The sequence below is a fragment of the Rhinolophus ferrumequinum genome, chromosome 19, assembly GCF_004115265.2.
Source record: "Rhinolophus ferrumequinum isolate MPI-CBG mRhiFer1 chromosome 19, mRhiFer1_v1.p, whole genome shotgun sequence".
NCBI lineage: Eukaryota > Metazoa > Chordata > Mammalia > Chiroptera > Rhinolophidae > Rhinolophus > Rhinolophus ferrumequinum.
The window spans coordinates 3,671,294-3,691,708 of NC_046302.1; the positions used below are offsets into that span (position 1 = coordinate 3,671,294).

General features: G+C 44.0%; 1 protein-coding gene across 2 annotated transcripts in view; it reads left to right on the forward strand.

Moving 5' to 3' along the window:
* Nucleotides 1-20,415, forward strand: part of ALDH1L1 (aldehyde dehydrogenase 1 family member L1) — a 114,913-nt gene that overhangs the window by 53,836 nt on the left and 40,662 nt on the right. For both annotated transcript variants that reach the window (XM_033135659.1, XM_033135658.1), the window contains 7 exons: nt 661-895; nt 1,784-1,949; nt 4,371-4,472; nt 5,300-5,389; nt 6,255-6,392; nt 8,475-8,600; nt 12,102-12,193. In XM_033135659.1, coding sequence (XP_032991550.1) covers nt 661-895; nt 1,784-1,949; nt 4,371-4,472; nt 5,300-5,389; nt 6,255-6,392; nt 8,475-8,600; nt 12,102-12,193 — 949 coding nt within the window. The remainder of the gene's footprint in view (nt 1-660; nt 896-1,783; nt 1,950-4,370; nt 4,473-5,299; nt 5,390-6,254; nt 6,393-8,474; nt 8,601-12,101; nt 12,194-20,415) is intronic.

The following is a 20,415-nucleotide window of genomic DNA, read 5'->3' on the forward strand; positions in this document are numbered from 1 at the left end:
GGGTACTGGTAACAAGGTAGGAGGAGGGGTTTGAAGGCTGGAATCTGGACCTTGGAGGGCAGACACCAGTGGGAGGGGATTGTGTGCATTGAGGCTAGTTCTGCAGATATTGGGAAAACTGCAAACTGACTCAGCTGCTGCTCTGGGGTGAAGATGTGAGACCAGAGTGATGCTCACAGGACAGAAGCTCACAAAAAGAAGCAAGTTTTCCTCCCCTCTTCTCTCCCTTCTTCCCCTCCATCCTGTCAGTGTCCCTCTAGCACCCCTTATTGATAGTGTTTTTGCAGTTTGCAGGGTCCCAGACCCCACCCCAGAAAGGAAAAGGGTAGAGAAACAGTAACTTGGTAACGGGCATGGTGAGGCTGTGGGAGCAGCATGAGTTCAAGAGGTCAGCTGTAGAGGGTCAGGCAGGAGTCTGGGAGAGGGAGGCACCCATACATCTTGGTGGTCAGTAGAAGTCAGTCCAGACAGAACTGAAACCTCACCCTTGGTTAGTACTGTCCCCTCTGCACTGCCCAATGGAGCCTTGCGGATCAGTGGGGAAGGGTGAAAGGGACAGGCCTGGAGAGAAGGTGCAGGAGTCACTTTGCTGGGAAGGCAGAGACGGCCATGTGTGGGTGGGTGCAAGGAGGGGCCAGTTTCTCACTCGCTGTCCCACAGGCTTGGAGGCTGAGAAGGATGGAGTGCCAGTGTTCAAGTTTCCCCGCTGGAGGGTGAAAGGACAGGCTCTGCCTGATGTGGTGGCAAAATACCAGGCTTTGGGTGCCGAGCTCAACGTCCTGCCCTTCTGCAGCCAGTTCATCCCCATGGAGGTCATCAATGCCCCCTGCCATGGCTCCATCATCTACCACCCGAGTCTCCTCCCCCGGCACCGAGGGGCCTCAGCCATCAACTGGTAAGATGGCAAAACCACCCCCATTTGCCTGAATCATCATCCTCCCTTAGCCCGGAGCTGTTCTCTGGGGTTGCAGAACAGGCATCATGCAGGTGCCTGTCCTGTGCTGCCAATGGCATCCACACACCAGACTGCTTAAGTGTTATCAGTAAGCAAGAACCTTCGAGAGAACTGGGGATAGGCATCGCTAAGCACTCTGCATTCCCACAGTAAACTGCAAAGTGAGCAGTCAGTGTTTCCATTTTGGGCGGCGGCCTTGGGGACAGAGTGGGTCAAGAGGCTTGCCAGGCTTCACCCAGGAGACCATTGGGGCCACCAGCCCAGGTGATGTACCCAGAGGTCTGCTTTAACTTCCACCCACTGCCACACTCTCAGTAGCACCTCATTTGGAAATAGATAAAGATAAATGATGAGAAGTACTAAGATGACAGACTAGGTGATCGTCTGGTGGGTAGGGCAGTTTATATGAGTAGTAGGGTGGGGAGGCAGCTGAGCTGGGAAAAGAGGGCTTGCAGTCAGACTGGTCTGGTTGGAATTCAGACCCCTAGATCTCCAGCCATCTCTCTTCACTTCTCTGGGCTTCAGTTTCCTTATCTGTAAAGGGAGCATGCAAAAAAGGAGCTGTAAGGGAGCTCCTTACATCACGTGGGAAGATTAAGTTACATGAGTCATATAGGACTTTTACCACAATACCTGGCACATGGTTGGTATCAATAAATACCATTTTCCTTCTCTTTCCCACTCTTGCCAGAGTAACACTCAATCCTCCCATGGGACAAGGGGTAGGGGAGTACTGGAGGATAGCAGGGGCCATAAAGTCTGCCCCCAGAGCATCCTTCTCTGTGGTCCTTCCTGCTAGACTCAGAGTTTCACTCTTCTGCTCTCTAGGACTCTCATTCATGGAGACAAAAAAGGGGGGTTTACCATCTTCTGGGCAGATGATGGCCTGGACACCGGGGACCTTCTTCTCCAAAAGGAGTGTGAAATCCTCCCAGATGATACTGTGAACACTTTGTACAACCGCTTCCTCTTCCCCGAAGGCATCAAAGGGATGGTAAGAGCTGGACGCTGACTGTGCCCAGGTGCCTACAGGGCCCTTCCCACACACCTTCTCTATGCCCAGTTTGCCGCCCAGAGGTAGCCGGGAATCTGTTCCCCTAATTTCAGGATTCTGGAGGGAGAGAGCTCTCATTTCAGGGTTTCAAAGAGGTAAGATTAAGACATATAATGCATTGTATTAGGCAGGACTCTTGCTTACAACTGACAGAACCCAACTCAAAAAGCTTTAGCCAAAAAGGGGTCATTTTTGGCTCATTTAATAGAGAAGTCTAGAGGCAGAGATGGTGTCAAGCATGGCTGAATCATTAGGATTTTATTTTTCTCTCTTTCTTCACCCTGATTCTACTTTTCTGTTTGGTTAGCTTCATTCTCAAGTTGTCTGACCTCAAATGGGAAAAAAGTCACTGGTGGCTCAAGGCTTACACCTGTGGATTGGAGGGGAAGAGAAACCCTTTTCTCCTAGAATTCATGAATGAAAAATCAGAAAAGACTGTGATTGGCCGATTTTACAATCATGTGATTGCCCTGAGCCCATCTCTGGCCAGGATGATAGAATACTCCAATTAGCTAGCCTCAGTCACATGCTTCCTGTTGTGGCCAGTTGGGGAAGGAAGGTTGGTCTAGTTGTAGTCTTGCGGACTGAGTTTTCTGCAAGAGAGAGGCTTCCGTTACTGGAGAAAGACACAAGAATGACTGAGAGAGACTTGTACTTGGCATAGGAGGCAGGCCCCATGGGACTTGACCCCAAAGAGGTTGGTGTGTGGGATTGCAGCTGGTGGTTCAGTGGGAGGATGCCAGCCAGTAATGGCCAAAGGCAGACACATTCCTGATTGTCACCAATTTCAGCAGCAGGTAGGAGTCAGACAGGAGGAAGTCTCCCGGAGGAGAGGAGAGCATTTACTGTTTGGAAGTAGCAATAAGCATAAAGACGTAAAAGTGCTCACTATTGACCACATGTCAGTTGTCCCCTTGCCCTCAGCCAATCTGGTGTACCACCACCTTTTATTGTTTAGGTATGTTAAACTAGATGCCTCTTTGTATTCTCTCCCATGCAAAGTAGACTTGCTAGAGATTTGATATGAGAGACAGAGAAACTGGTTACCTTGTACACGTCACAGAAATCAACTAAAAATATCCTTTAAGGCTGGGCTGTCCAATAGGGCAGCCAGTAGTCACATGCTGCTATTAAATTAATTGAAATGAATTCTAATTAAAAAAATATATGGTGATGGAAGGAGAACTGACTCTGGGTGGTGAACACACAATGTAATTTATAGATGATGTGATACAGAATTGTACACCTGAAATCTATGTAATTTTACTAACAGTTGTCACCCCAATAAATTTAAAAAAGTAAATAAATAAGTATATATATTTAAAAAAAGATAAAGATTGTCCGACTGGATGAAGAAAAACAAAACTCAAGTATATGCTGCTAAGGCACATCTTAAACATACAGTTATCAGATGGTTAAAAAAAGGGGAGGGTACAGAAAGATACAGCATGCTAACAATAACCAAAAGAAACTTGGCATAACTATTTTAATATTGCTAATAATAATTTTGGTGTCATAATTTTGAAACAATTTTATATATACTATAGGATAAAGCAAACAAATAAATATGTAATATTATTAGAAACCAAAATTTCTATTGTACAGGAAAAGATATTAATATAATATAAAAACTTCAGAAAAACCTATAATATTAAATTTTAATTGAAAACATCAAAAAAAAAATTGAGTTCCTCAGTCTCAGTAACTACATGACAGGTCCGTAGGAAATGTGCATGGCTGATGGCCACTGTATTGGACAATGCAGTCATAGAACATCTCCACCACAACAAAACATTCCACTGGGCAGTCCTGCTTTAGACGTTTCTTACAATCCCGTCACTTCTCAGTCTCGGCGTTTCTGGGAGCTCTCCCCCCAGACCTTCTCTCACAATGAGCCCAGGCTCCTTGGTTCCCCTTCGTCCCTGCCCTGATTTCTTCTCCCATAACCTTCCTCTTTCCTTTAACAGAGAAACTACTTCTGATTAATCTCAGACCTCCAAACCTATCATGAGACTCATGATCCATTCTCCTTACTGGTCAGGGAAGGTTTTAGATAAAAACATGAAATTTGTGCGTGTTACACTTATACAGTGCTTTATATTTTGTGTAATCTTCTAAGATCTATGTAATCTTGTAAAACTTTGTATAGTAGAGAGGGCAGGGTTCTGTGCCCATTGTACAGATTGGAATCGGATTTGGGCTAGCTCCATGTCTTCGTATAGGAGTTATTTCTTGGGTGCCTGTTGTGTGCCAGGCATGTATGGTTACTGTGAGGCAGGATCCAGATCAGTGTGAACTCAGGGGATGGGAGTAAGGGGAGGGTACTAATGCTGGGGATATGAGTGACCCGGGTCTCCCCAGGTGCAGGCTGTGAGGCTGATTGCCGAGGGCAAAGCCCCCAGACTCCCTCAGCCTGAGGAAGGAGCCACCTATGAGGGCATTCAGAAGAAGGAAACAGCCAAGGTGAGTGCCAGGGCTCTGCCCACCCTGAAGCTCTGCCCATCCTGAAGCCAGGGCCGGAGTGCAGAAGGCATCCTGGGGAAGCCAGGGATCAGGCTGGGCAACCAGGTTGTAATTATTTAAGGTGAGAAGAGAGGACTACCCAGGCAGGGAAAGTGTGAACAACGCCGTGGATTGGGGAAAGCATGTGGCACTTGGACAGTCAGGGAGCAGGGTCTGTTTTGGGTTCTTACCTGTTCCTCTTTAGGAAGAATGGGCAGATATGGCCCTCAGGGAGAAGAGCTGGTTTTGTGTGTGTGTGTGTGTGTGTGTGTGTGTGTGTGTGTAATATCAACAGTCATGCCAGAAGTCTTTAAGATGAGGAACGAGAGATAATTCAGTTCCTCAAAGCTGTCATAAGCATGGGAGTCTTGGGGGCCTACAGGCTATACCTCTACTCAGAGCTTATTGCTTGCTGTGTAGGCATCTATGTGAGTCCTATAGGACAGGAGAAGCTGTTGGCAGGGCACAATGGAATGGGCCTGCACTTTGTGCTGTGGACTCTGTAAGGCCTTGGCCATCTTAACAAAAGAACATTATCTTCCCCAAATCATCAATTTACATTTACTCAACCCATGAAACACCGAGAGTCAGAAAGCACCCTGACTGTGGGTACCAGAGAGAGACCCCACCCAGCTCAGGGACTCAGACTAGTGTCCAAGAAATCGCCAGACTTCCTAGCTTCCTCCCCCCAGGCTTCACCCACCGTCAGGGGTCATCAGGGCAGAGTGTTACCCAGATGGTCAGGGAGTAGAGAGACACCAGCTGAGCAGACATGTCCTACCCCACAGATCAACTGGGACCAGCCAGCAGAGGTCATTCATAACTGGATCCGTGGCAACGACAAGATGCCAGGCGCCTGGACAGAGGCTTGTGGGCAGGTATGCTCATGCATGGCTGGGATTGGGCTGGATGCACTGGTGTGCCCCACTGACTGCAAAACTGTCAAAATATGTTTGAACTGGCTGGCAAATAGCTACTTCCCTGAACCCCAATCCCACCCAAGTGCCCCCAGCCCAGGAACATTGCTAGAGTGTAAAGGGAGAGCACAGTTGAAGGCCTCCCGGCCTTGCAGCAACTCTGGGGTTGAGCTGTCTCGGCTGTAAAATATTTTGATTCTCACCCCTGGGCTCATGGAGGCCCAGCTCTGACTTCGACTTGGCCCCACGCGGAGGAGCAGCATACTCAGACCAGGGGCTAGGCAGTAGGCAAACCAGATGCTGAAGACAGGGAGCCCTGGGGCTCACAGTCTCTCTCAAGGCATCAGGGGCTGGCAAGACCCTATGTAGGGCAGCCCTATCCTCCACAAAGTCCTGGACTGTCTGAACCCCTGACCGCTGGCCAACTGCCCAGACTGTGTTGGGGAGTCCTTTTGCTGCCCTTGCCATCACAAAACCCTATGCAGAGTGACCAGTGCTTGGTGGCATCCTCAGGGCAAGTGTCTTCACCCCATGGTGACTTGAGCAGGTTTTCTCCCAATGTCTGTCCACCTGAGGTCTGAGACCATGGGCCAATACAAAGGGTCTTAGAGGAACACAGGGCTTGAGGACTTCCAATGCCTCCAGTGTTCCTACAGGCCTTGTTTATACCCCTGGATGCAGAGTTCTAGGGCTGTGGCCCTCACATTGCACTTCCCTTGGCCCCTACGTCATCTCCCTAACCCTGCTCAGCCCTGTCTAGGCTACCTACAGTGGGGGCCTCTTCTCATCCACCACCTTCTGGTTTTCCGGTCCTGTTTCCAAACAGAAGCTGACATTTTTCAACTCAACGCTGAACACTGCAGGTCTGGTGCCTGAGGGAGAAGCTTTGCCCATCCCGGGAGCCCATCGGCCAGGGGTGGTCACCGAAAGGGGATTGGTTCTCTTCGGGAATGATGACAGAATGGTAACGAAGCTGCTGTTGGTCACATGTCCATACAGTAGGCTCAAGGCCCTGCATACTCCTGTCCAAGGGTTCCCACCCTGCAGTTAGACCCCAGGCTGCTCTGGAGAAAACAGGAGAAAATAAGATAAGACAGCAGATTCCAGGAGTCCATGCTTGCCCCAACCACTGGGTTTGCCCACTTCCATGTTTCAGGAAGGCCATCCTCTTGATCTTCCTGACCAGATGCCTTAGCCAGAGCTGGGTGTCCTGTGAGGGTGTTAGAATCATGGAGACGCTCTCTCCATGGAGCCCTGAACTTAGGGCCTCATATTAGTCCTGCAGAGTATACAAACACTACTTGGTGTGGTCACTGAAACTCTATGCCTCTGTTTCCTTCTGTTTTAAGAATCCTTGGAGCCATGCTGGGCACATAGCATGCTCTGATTTATATTAGCAGACTCTGAAACTCAGAGCAACACTTAATATTTATGGAGTGCTTTCTGTGTGCCAGGCAGTTTTAAAATAATTTATAGGTATTAAATTTAATTCTCCCAACAACCCTGTGAGACATGTATTAATATTATACCACTTTACAGAGGAGAAAACTGAAACACAGAGATTTAAATAATCTACCCAAGTTCACCCAAGCTAGTTAGTTCATGGCAGAGCTGGGATTCAAACCCTAAAATTCTGGCTCCGAGGCCCACCAGTTGCCACAGTACTATACTATTAATGCTCACTCTGTGCAGTGTTGGGCAGGTCTGGACTTTAAGGTACTAGGGGCAGGGAACAAGGAGGACAGGCAGGGAACCCCAAGCACTTGAGGGAATTTCAACAAACCTTGTGGATGTTGGACGCTTGGCTGCTTTGGTGTATACAGACCAGGTGGAGTGTGGCATGGCTTTGCTTGGGACTGGTGTGACCTCACTCTGGGTGCCCACCTTTCCGTGCTCTGCCCTTGGAGAGCCTGAGGCTGCCATCGGTATCTGCGATTTACAGTTGTTGGGTGTTTTAGGTATTCAAGATTGATAAATGCAGTTGGAAGACCAGATCTGTCTTGGGTCAGCTTCCCTAAAAGCAGCTCCTGAGATGGGAGATATTGTGCACGTGATTTATGGAGGGAGTGCTCTGGAAAAATCGTGTACCAGTCGGGAAGGACAGAGGACAATGCTAAGCGAAGCTAATGGTTCTGGAGCAGTCTAGCCTCCATTTGATCCCAGGGCAGGCTCTTCAGTGTGACTTGCACCTGCCGATTGTTTCCCAGCATCTTTACATCACTCAGTCGTCTGTTTCTGCTCCCCTGGAGCTGGGTGGGGGACAATGAGGCATCGCCCCTGGGCCTCTCTGTGCACAACCGTGCTTATCCACCAACAGCAAGGAGGAAGGAGTACAGAAGTAGGCCACTAACAGCACCCCCCTTGTGGCAGCTAGCTGGACATCCCTGCATCAGGAGGGGGTCACCAACTGCATCCCTGTGATATCCACAGGGACAGCAAAGTGAAGGAGGCAGTCTTGATGGACACCTTTGGTTGAAACCTTTCTCAAGAACTTCCAGTTGGGTCTGACTGTACTTTAGCTCACAGAAAGCTCCAGAACATCTTCAAAAGGCAGCAGGGTAGGGGTCAGGCAGGACCGTTCTTATAGATGTCTTATCAAACAGAGATGTGCTCCTCCACCCATGAGTTCATCTGCTCCTCTTCCAACCCAGAGGGCATCTATGACCTTCACCAGATGGAAGGGTTTCAGGAGCTGGCTATTGTGTGATAAGTTGTTTTCTCAGTTGGTTTTCAAAGTAGTGCTTTAATTATTTTGTCTAATGAGTGGGTATCAGTTTTATAGAAATAATAAAGTCATTACACTTAAAAAGAAAGCGAGAGCATAGTGGGGTGGATGATAGGGAAAAGTGAGTATGAGCGTTACAGTCTCCTCTGTGCCCCAAAAACAGCAGCCTCCCCGCTCTGAAGTCTTTTCCTCATCATTCATTCAAGACTCCCTGTGCCTTTCTTATGGCAAGGGTTGGAGACTAGCACAGAGCTCTCTGTGGAATTGCTCTGTCCCTGCCATAAGGGCAACCACAGGCACTGTGCAATCCTCCCTGTGCAGCTGCTGGTGAAGAGCATCCAGCTGGAGGATGGCAAGATGATCCCGGCCTCACACTTCTTCAGGGGAGAAGACAACTGTGCCCTCGATCTGACTGAGGCAGAGCTAGACATCATGGAGGCTGTGCGGGTAAGAGACCACTTCAGGCTACTGTCTGGTTGCACAGGTCACTCAACGCACATGTGTTTTGTGAATCACACTTCCTGAAGTCAGACTGTGCACACTCCCTGTGGATGTATGTGCTGGCCCCACGCACAGTGTTTGTTCTATCCTGTCTTGGGGCTTTCTATGTCTTCTTGCCCCTTCTTCTTCTACTATTGGGACTCTGAGATTTGGCCAGCTGGGTCTGACTCTTCTAGAGATTCATTGTCAAAAGTGGATAAATGAAACAGAAGCCCCTGGAATAGCTGAAAGAGTCAGGTGTTAAGCCCATGGTCTTGTGATAGAACATGTGCTCTGGAACCTTCCAGAAAGGCTTTCTGAGAGGGATCACCCTGAGATGTGACCAGCACAGGTGTCTAGTCAGGCAGACCCAGACTCCAATCCAGCTCCCCGCTAGTGATGTAGGCCAGCACTTCCTTTTCTGACTCAGTCTCTTCCAGCTGAGTCCAGTATGTGGTCATTTCCCAGAACTGTTCCTGGCCTCCTTCCTCTCCCAACCCATCACCCTCTCCCTGGAAGGCATGGTATTGATGATGCTTAGCCTTATTAAATGGATGACATTGGATGCATTGTCAGCTATTCATTCAATCAATCACGTATTCAACTACTTATTTAAGAAATACGAATTGAGCTCCTACCGATGCTGGGTGCTAAGCCAGACACTAGGAGTGTGACAATAAGCATGTCCCTGCTGTCATGAAGTGTCCCTTCTCATGGGGAACAAAGCCAATGAATAGCCAAGCAAATGAACAGAATGCTTTTACACAGGGAGAAGTGCTATGAATGAAATAAGGTAATGGGAATGAGGTCCTTGGAGACTGCAGGACAACATTAGAAGGAATAATCAGGGAAGGCTTCCCTGTGTGGAAGGAGGGGAAGCCTTGAGCAGAGACTTAAATGCAGAGAGAATATCTGGGGGAAGTCTGAGACAGAAAGAACAACAAATATGAGACCCTAAGAGGGAGGACATACCTGTCTTAGGGAGCCACAGGAAGACAATGCAGCTGAGCTCAAGGAGGAGGGCGATGATGGGAGGAGGAGGCCCAGCCAGCAGGCCACATTGGTGACTGCAGCTGTTAACAAGTGCAGATGGCAGGACTCAGATGGAGGGATATGAGGAGCTCACACTGCTCCAGAGGGCACCGAGAACTTCCTTAGTGGAAAGGTGAACATTGTGAATGTCTGTTAAGAAAAAAAAAGAAAAGCCTATTCATTCAAAAAAAATATTATTGGAGCAAGTGCTCTGGCTCCTATGCCTGCTCTGGGCTTATAGGGCCAGCTGGAAAAACTGACCTTCTGGAGCTTATAATCGAGTGGCACTCAGGGAGGGATGAGGTTGTGTGTTTGTAGAGCTAGGCCTGATTCAAACGCTGCTTCAGCTGAGTCCTTCATCTGTGAAACAGAAAGAATCAACCTTGCCTCCATGGATGTTGTGAATGGTGAAGGAGAGAACACATATGAAAAAGGTCAATTTAGTAGTGCCTATTAGGACCTCAATAAATGTTGGCAGTGAGCTTAACTGTCATCAAACAAAGCAGATACTTCTAGAGTATGTACCCATGCAGACAGAGTTCTAAACACTTCAGGAATAGTGGTGTATTTAATTACTGTAACAACTCCATGAAGGAGTTACTTTTGCTACCTTCATTTCCCCCCTGAGGAACAGGGCCAAGGTGGAGTACTGAGGGTAATGCTGGGGCTAGAGCCCAGGTGCTGGGCCTAGAGTTCTTGCCTCCACTGCTACCTATATGGCCTCTTGGTCATTAGCGTTGTTATCATTACCCCTGTTGGTCACAGCTGGCCTGAGCCCTTTCAGGATGTATGGTCTGGAGGCGAATGGGGTGGAAGGGAGATAGCTGGAGATGAAGGCCAGTGAGGGGCAGTTGCAGCCCCCCAGTATTGGTGGTGAGGGTCTGATCTGGTGACTGTAGCAGGGGTCAGCCCATGTTCTCCATTCAGCAGAACTCATCAAGTGCCCACTGTGAGCTGGGGCAGGCCATGGGCAATAAGCCAAGCCTTATAGCCTCTTGAGCTGAAGCCGTGCAAGGCATTGTAGGTGGCACAGACACTGTGTTTAATGAGCAACTTCTGTACTCCAAGCACTCTGCCTGCATCACACAAGGTATCCTCCCATAGCTATTATCAGCCTCTTGCACAGATGAGGAAACAGCTCCCTGCATCTTCATGGCTTGTCAGAGATCAAACTAGGATCTAAAGGAGACTGTGTGGCTTCAGGGTGCACTGCCTCTCGGAGGTTCCACATGTATCCAAAAAGGGCTGGTGTGTCTTGCAGGCACCGTACAGTGGCATGTCACCACTGTACACCAGTGGTGTACACATACACCAGCAGGTGACCAGTGACCCCAGGCCACATGAGTCTGAAAAGGATAGCCCATGTCCAAAAATCAGTCAGTAAAGGTTTCAGGAAAGAGATGGTGCAGAAGTTGGCCTTGAAGAATGCCTAGAATTTAAATGTGTTGCCAATGGGCAAGGGCCCCAGGCAGAGGTGTGAAGGGCAGTCGGCAGTCATGTGGGGACAGGGAGTGGCTCAGCATGGCTGCTAATGGTCAAACTGAGTATGGGAAGGGTAAACCCGTGGCACCTTCCCAAAAAAGAACGAGGGGGGAGAGGTTAGACTAGGGGTCATGGGAGGCTGGTCCCAGTTGGGTCTGCCTACCTGCACCCCCCCTACCCATCCAATACTGGCAGTGGCCTTGAGCTCTGACAGAGCCTGAGGCCCCTCCTGGTTCCTGTCCTGATAGGTCTGGCTGGGAGCCTGCCCAGAAAATAGTCATTCCGTCCTGGGCTGGACTGGGAAATAGTCATTCCTTTGTGGGAGACTGGGAAGGTGCTGCCCACTCAGCTGTCACTGTACCACAAGGCCGGCTGGCGGGCACCGCTACCCTCCACAGATCTGGGGACAGAACCAGCTAGCCTCTCAGCGAGGACAAGACCCAAGCCTTCTGAGTCCCATCAGTGTGCCTTGTTTTCTTCCGCATAACTACCCCTCATTTTGCTTTCCCTTCCATACCGCAACACCCACACACCACTGTCATGCTGGGGATATTCAAACCTAGACAATAGCAGCAAGGTGAGGCCAGGCGTAAGGGAGACCCAGGAGGAGCTGGGCCCTGCCTTCCTAGTTCCCAGCCACACCTTCAACTCTGGCACTTCCGTCCTCCTTCCAGCCCTGGATTGTCATGGGGATCCCAGAAAAGCTGAGGATCAAGGTGAGGTGGGTATGAGGACAGCAGCTGAGAGGCCTGGGCTTTGGCAGTATCTCTCTCTCCAGGGGGTGGTCACTCCAAGACCTTCAGACTCCTCAAAGCAGCTGTACCTTGGAGGGGGACGAGGCCCAATCTGATACCAGGCTGTCCACGCACATGTCAGGGGCTGCTCTCATCCCGATGACTGATACCTGCTTCCATCTCCCCTGGGAGCTGTGTTCTCACCATGCCTATTTTTCAGAGTGCCTGGAAGCGGATTCTCCCTAGCATCCCGGAGGTGGAAGACTCCACCGATTTCTTCAAGTCAGGGGCCGCATCAGTGGACATTGTGAGGTATGGCCAGGGGTGGAGGGTCCCATTCCAAATGTCTGAGGCTGTGTCGTACATCACCCCAAAACTGAATGGCAGGAAAACGACCACCATTTGTTATGCTCATTGATTATGCAGATCAGAGATCTAGAAAGGGCCCACAAGCCTGGCAGGTCACCTCAAATGGCTACAGGTCAGTGGACTGGTGGGAGCTGGGACAATTGGGTAGGAATGTACTGCTGCTAGCTGGCTTCTCACTGCCATTACTGGTGCCTGGGCCAGGTAGCCTGGCAGCTGCTTTTCTGGCACCGCTGACCAGGTACCTGCATGTGGCAGCTTGCGGACTTGGACTTTTCTCTGTAGCAGCTCACAAGGCTGAGAGTGAGAGTGCCCGCAAACAAGGCAGGTATGGTAACGACTTTCATCACCCAGTCTGGAAAGTCTCATTGTGTCACTGCTACTGACTTGAGTGGTCTCAGCAGTCACAAACTCATCCAGATTCAAGGGCAGGTAGTGGGGCTGAGACCCACCCCTCAATCGGAGGAGGATAAATTAATGTGTGGCTCTGTTTTAAAACTGCCACAAGCCCCAACACTCCCAGTGACAGCCAAGATATGTGAGGGGAAAGGGACAGGCAGGTATGCCTGAGCAGATAAATCTAACCTCACAAATGGCCCCATGAGGCATGTGCTGGGTGTTAATTACTGTAATATTTTAAAAATTGAGGTATAGCTCTGTATAGTGAGGTGCACAGATCATAAAGAGAACAGTTTGGTAAGCTTTATTTAACTTGTATAACCCACACAGTTTTATCATATATAATATATAGATTATGTTGTATGTATCATATATAGCACAAGTCATATCTTAATCTAGACAGACACCAGCCTCATCCCCAGGAGGTTCCCTCCTGCCCCTTTCCTGTCAGTGGCCCCATGCCCCACGGACAATCCATCACCATAGATTAGTTTACTTGTTCTTCAACTTCATATGAATTGTCCTGCTTGCCACTTGACAGTGTATAAAGGGAAAGATGTGGATGGAATGTATTAAAACACCTTTGCTTATAGCAATAGTAACTCAACCTGGTTTAAGCAAATTAACCAGTAATTCAACCTGGTTTAAGCAAATTAACAAAAATAAATAAATAAATAAATAAATAAATAAATAAATAAATAAAGTCCAAAAGTCCATGGTGGGGCAGCTGGGTGGCTCAGTTGGTTGGAGCGCTGTGCTCCTAACAGCGGGGTAACCAGTTCGATTCCCACATGGGCCAGTGAGCTGCACCATCTACAGCTAGATTGAGAAACAATGGCTTGACTCAGAGTTGGGGGAAGGGAGGGGAGAAGGGGAAAAAGAAAAGTCCATGGTGGCTTTCTTTAGGCATAGCTGACTACTCCAAAGGCTCAAATTATGTCATTAATGTTGTCATCGTGTGTTGCTTCATTGTGGGGTAGGATTTCTCCTCATAGTGACAAGATAGCTGCCCAGTAGCTCTGGTCTAATTTCTTGTCTTTTCAACATTCCCATTAAAAAGGGGATGCTTCCCCAGCAGTTATTACAGAAGCCCTTGACTTGAATTTTACTGGCTCTGCTAGAGTCACGAACCAATCAGTGGCCGGGGGAGGCACGCTCTGATTGACCAAAGCTTGGACATGTGCCCATCTCTGGAGCCAAGGATTAAGCCAACTACATTGAACTCACATCTCTAGAAAGAGGGGAGAAGGTTGTTTCTGTGGAAAATGTCAATGTTGTTCCCAGAAGCAGAGGAAGTGAGTGCTGGGAAGGCAGAAACAGAGATGTCTGACACATGCGGGGAGGGGTTTCTTGTACTTCAGATGGGCTCACTTGAGTGTCTGCAATCAGCTGCCAGACCAGCTGGGGCTTGCTGGTCTAGGTTAGTCCTTTTAGTGGGATTGCCCAGGCTTAGGTACTGATTTAAACAAACAAACAAAACTTTTGGGAAGAATTTGAGAATATGCTAGAATTTAATTATGATAAACCTTAAGTTATAGGAGGTGAAGAGTGAATTCAAATTATGATATACTCAGTGAAGTATGTGAATACACTTCTGTACAAGCACCACATGTTAGCTATGTTCTTGGGTAATGCTCTTAACCTATGTGTGCCTCAAAATCCTTATTCTAAAACTGGAAGAAAGAGACCTGCCTTTTTTTCTTTTGTATTTTTTTTTTGGCTTAGTATATATGAAACTTTAAGAGCAGCATCAAAAATGCATAAAGTGATTGGCTTTTAATAATTATTAGCTATGATTTTCTTTGGTGTTGAAATAGTTCTCAAAACTTAATTCTGTCATTCATGCATGATCTCATCTTCCCCTCCATTTCTCCAATGTTGATTATGTATTTCGTACATCTTTGCATTGTAACATTTGTATATATCCTATTTCTCCCAGTACGTTGTAAGTTCTTAGAAGACAAAGACTTTGCTTCTTTGTGGCCTTTATTACTTAACCCACACCAACGCTTTCAATCAACTGTTTTATTTATTTATTTATGTTTTAAAATTTATTGGGGTGACAATTGTTAGTAAAGTTACATAGATTTCAGCTGTACAATTCTGCATTACATCATCTATAAATCCCATTGTGTGTTCACCACCCAGAGTCAGTTCTCCTTCCATCACCATATATATGATCCCCTTTACCCTCATCTCCCACCCCCCACCCCCCTTACCCTCTGGTAACCACTAAACTATTGTCTGTGTCTATGAGTTTTTGTTTCTCATTTGTTTGTCTTGTTCTTTTGTTGTTTTTGGTTTATATGCCACATATCAGTGAAATTATATGGTTCTCTGCTTTTTCTGTCTGACTTATTTCGCTTAGCATTATAACCTCAAGGTCCATCCATTATCAACTATTTTATTAATAGCCATCTTTCACTACCCCTGGGGAAAACTTGGGAAAATTATCTCTTAAATCCTCAATTTCCCCCATTTAGTAATATCTACCTTGCAGGTGTTCTGTAAAATTATTTAAATGTCTTGCACAATATCAGACACATATTAAAGATTACATAGGTATCTGTTCCTATCTCTTTTATATTCCATTTAATAAATAGTTGTTGATGGTGGTAATGATTATTATTTTCTAAGATCTAATTAGTGTCTGGGAGAGCACAGACAATGGATAAAGAGGAGATAGATATGACTAGAGAACATACAGGAAGAAGCTACTATAATATGGTCCCATTTTATTAATTAGGAAAGTGTAAATATAAGAAGAAAAAGTTATTTTAGATGTGATGTGACATCTTTCATTGTTCACTAAACCACCACATTTTCTATATCCATATGATGTTTTCCACGACAGAATAATAATATCAAACATAGGAGTATCTTTTGAATTGAAATTAGGATCTTTAGAACTTTTTCTTCTTTCATGACTGAGACTTTGTACCCATTGAACAGCAACTCCCCATTTTCCCCTCCCTGCCCCCAGCCCCTGGCAACCACCATTCTACTTTCTGCTTCAATGAGTTTGACTACTTTAGATGCCTCATATAAGTGGAATCATACAGTATTTGTCCTTCTGTGACTGGCTTATTTCCCTAAGTATAATGTCCTCCAGGTTTACCATGTTGTAGCATATGACAGAATTTTCTTCTTTTTCAAGGTTGAATAATATTCCATTGTAGATATATACCACATTTTATTTATACATTCATATTTTGATGGACACTTAGGTTGTTTCTGCCTTTTGGCTATAGTGAACAATGAACAAAGGAGTGCAGATATCATTTTGAGATCCTAATTTCAATTCTTTTGGATAAATACCCAGAAGCAGGATTGTTGGATCACATGTAATTCTCTGTCTAATGTTTTTAGCAACCTCCATACTGTTTTCCGTAGTATCTACACCATTTTACATTCCCACCAAAAATACACAAGAGTTCCAATTTCCCCACATCCTTGCCAGCACTTGATTTTTCTGTTTTTTGTTTGTTTGTTTGTTTGTTTTGTGTTATATTTTGTTTGATAATGGCCATCCTAATAAGTGTGAGGTGATGTCTCATTGTGGGTTTGACTTGCATTTTCCTGATGATGAGTGATGTTGAGCATCTTTTCATATACCTGTTGGCCATCTGTATGTCTTCTTTGGAGAAATATCTTCAAGTCTTTCAACCACTTTTAAATTGGGTTATTTGTGGATTTTTTGCTGTTAAGTCGTATTTTGGATATTAACCCCTTATCAGATAGATGGTTTGCGAATATTTTCTCCCATTCTATAAGTTGACTTCTCGTTCTGTTGCTTGCTTCGTTTGCAGAGAGAAACTGTTTAGTTTAATGTCATCCCACTTGTCTATTTTGGCTTCTGTTGCCTGTGATATTAGTGTCATATCCAAGAAATCATTGCCAAGACTAATGTCATGAAGCTTTTCTTTTATGTTTTCTTCTAGGAGTTTTACAATTTCAGATATTGCATTTAAGTCTTTAATCCATTTTGAACTGATATTTGTCTGACAAAGCTGTAATGGCCACTGTAACAAAAAAGTACCTTCAGACTGAAAGATGAAACAGGCAATTCTGTAGAATATGAAGGACTTATTGTAAGGTAATTTACTTTTGGGAAAATTATGAGTTAGAGTGGACAGATGGGCCAACAGTTCTGCGCAAATTATTCTCCACTACCAGATCCCCGTTACAATACTTTTTTTTTTAATTTATTGGGGTGACAATTTTTAATAGTGTAACTCAAGTATTAATGATTGACAAGACAAAGAGACAAAGAATGACGTAGCGCCACGGGCCATACCTCCTGATGGTCTTGTGATAGATGATTGTTTATAATTGGTACTATTACTAGTTTGATATTTATCTCAATTGTCATGCTATTCGGCTGTTAATAACAAACATATTTATGGCTACATTTTAAGGAACACAGATAATCATCAACTAGAAAGCTTTGATATTCTTACTAAGGACAGTGAGGTTGGTCAAAGGTCACTGCATGAAAGGACACAAAAATGGAGATAGTTTTGTTCACACCTACATCTATACAATGTTTGTGTGTGGTTTAAGATTAAGGTCCAATTTCAGTCTTTTGCATGTGAGTATTCAGTTTTCCCACCATTTGTTGAAGAGATTATCTTTCTCCCATTGAATATTCTTGGCACCTTCTTAAAGATTAGATAACCATATATGCATGAGTTTACTTCTGGGCTCTCTATTCTGTTCCATTTTCCTATATGTCTGCCTTTATACCAGTATCATATTTTTGATTACTATAGCTTTGTAATATATTTTGAATTTAGGAGTATGAGGCCTCCAGCTTTGTTCTTCTCAAGATTGTTTTGGCTAATCAGGTCCTTTGTGGTTCCATATGACTTTTAGGACTGCTTTTTCTATTTCTATAAAAATGACATTGGGCTTTTGATAAAGAGTAAACAAATCTGTAGATAGCTTTGGGTAGTATGATCATTTTAACAATATTGTCTTCAAATCCATGAACACAATATGCTTTACCATTTCTTTGTGTCTTTTTAAATTTCTTTCGGAAATATTTTATAGTTTTCAGTTTACAGGTCTCTTATCTCCTTGGTTAAATTTATTCCCAAGTATTTTATTCTTTGCAATGCTATTATAAATAAGATTCTTCTCTTGTTTCCCTTTTCAGATGCTCATATTTAGTGTATAGAAATGCAAGTGATTTTTGTATGTTGATTTTGTTTCCTGCAACTTTGCTGAATTTGTTTACTAGTTCTAAGAGTATTTTGGTGGCATTTTTAGATTTTTCTACGTATAAGATTATGTCATCTATGAAAAGAGCTCATTTTACTTCTTCCTTTCCAATTTACATGCCTTTTATTTATTTTTCTTGCCTAATTGCTTGTGGTAGGACTTACAGTACTATGCTGAATAGAAGTGGTTAGAGTGGGCATCCCTGTGTTATTCCTGATCTTAGAGAAAAAGCTTTAAGTCTTTCACCATAATGATGTTAGCTGTAGACTTGTCATATATAGCCTTTATTATGTTAAGGTAAGTTCCCTCTATACCTACTTTGTTGAGAGTTCTTATCCTACGTGGATGTTGGATGTTTTTCTGAATCTCCCGAGATGACATATGATTTTTATCCTTAGTTTTGTTGATATGGTGTATCACATTGATTTGTGGATATCAAACCATTCTTGCATGACCACTTGATGATGGTGTATAATCCTTTTAATGTATTGTTGAATTCAGTTTGCTGATATTTTGTTGAGAATTTTTGTACCTTTAGCCATATTCATCAAGGGAAAAAAAAGAGATCTTTAGGTATCTAAATGTTGAATGACTATAATGTACACCTGAAACTAATATAATATTGTATGTTAGCTATATTTTAATAAAAGTCTTTAAAAAAGAAAAAAGAGAGAGTGCCCAAATAAGTAAAATCAAAAATTAAAGAGGTTACAATCAACACCACAGAAATGCAAAGGGTCATTAAAGAATAGTATGAACAATTACATACCAACAAATTGGATAAACCCAGAAGAAATGGATAAATTTCTAGAAATAAGCAACCTTCCAAGACTGAATGAGGAAGAAACAGAAAATCTGAACAGAGTGTACCTTTCTCAAACTATTGCAAAAAATTGAATAGGAAGGAATGCTTACAAATTCTACAAAGCCAGCATTACCCTGTTAGCCAAACCAAAGACACTACAAAAGAAAAAAATTACAAGTCTATTTCATTTATTTCTGCTCTAGTCTTTGTTATTTTTTTCTTTCTGATAGCTTTGGGTTTAGGTTACTTTTCTTTTTTCTAGTTGTGTTGTGTATTGATTTGAGATCTTTCTTCTTTCTTATTGTATATATTACAGTTAGAAATTTCCCTCTTAGCACTACTTTTGCTGTGATCCATAAGTTTTGGTATGTTGTGTTTTTGTTTTCCTTTGACTGATAATATTTTTCAGTTTCCCCGGGATTTCTTCTTCCACCCATTGGTTGTTTAAGAATATACTGTTTAATTTCCAAAAATTTGTGATATTTTTCCATGTTCTTTTTGCTATTGATTTCTAGTTTCATTCCATTGTGATCAAAAAGATGCTTTATACAATTTCAGTGTTTTAAAATTTATTAAGACTTATTGTGTGGCTAACAAATGGTTTACCTTGGAGAATCTCCCATGTGCACTTGAGAAGAATGTCAATTCTGCTCTTCTTGGGTGGAGTGCTCTGTAGATATACAATTGGTTTATAGTGTTTTCATGTCCTCTCTTTCCTTATTTGTCTTCCCTGTGGTGTTCTGTTCATTATTGAAAGTTGGGTATTTACATTTTTAAATATTATTGTAAAATGTATATTTCTCCCTTCAATTCTGTCAATTTTTGCTTTGTTTATTATGGGGTTGTGTTTCTCGGTGCATATATGATTATAATTGTTATATCCTCTTGCTGTGTCAATTTTTTTTATCAATATTCTTTGTTTCTTGTAAAGTTTTTCAATTTAAAGTCCATTTTGTCTGACAATAATGCAGCCACCCCAACCCTTTTTTGGTTTCTATTTGCATGGAATATCTTTTCCACTTTTGTACTTTCAACCTTTTTATGTAATTTTATCTAAAGTGAATCCCTTGTAGCATATGGATGGATGCTGTTTTTTATTCATTCTTCCAATCTATGTTTTTAATAGGAGAGTTTACTCCATTTTCATTTAACAAGATTACTGATTTAAAAAGGATTTACTTTTGGCATTTATTTATTTGGTTTTTGTATGTCATATATGCTTTTTATTCCTCAATTTCTCCATTACTGCTTTTTTTGGTAGTGTACAACTTTGATTCCTTTCTTATTTCTTTTTACTTATTTCTTAGTTATTACCTTGGAGAATACAATTAACATCTTAAACCTATAATAATTTAGTTTAAATAATATCAACTTAATTTCAGTAATGTATAAACACTCTAATCCTATACATCTCTATACATCCCCATTTACATTGTTATTGTCACAGGTCACATCTTTACACATTGTATACCCATTAATATAGAGCTTAACTTACTGTTTTATGCATTTGTCTATTATACCATATAAGAAAAAGAGAGAGATTTCTAGTCAAGATGGCGAAGTAAGTAAACACTGCACTCCCCTTCTCTCAGGACCACATTAATTACAACTAAACCACAGAACAACCATTATGGAGAATCACCTGAAGTCTAGCTGAACTGAAGCCCTACAACTAGGAACATAAAGAAGAAGCCACCTCGAGACTAGTAGGAGGGGCAGAGGTACAAGATGGGCTGGTCCC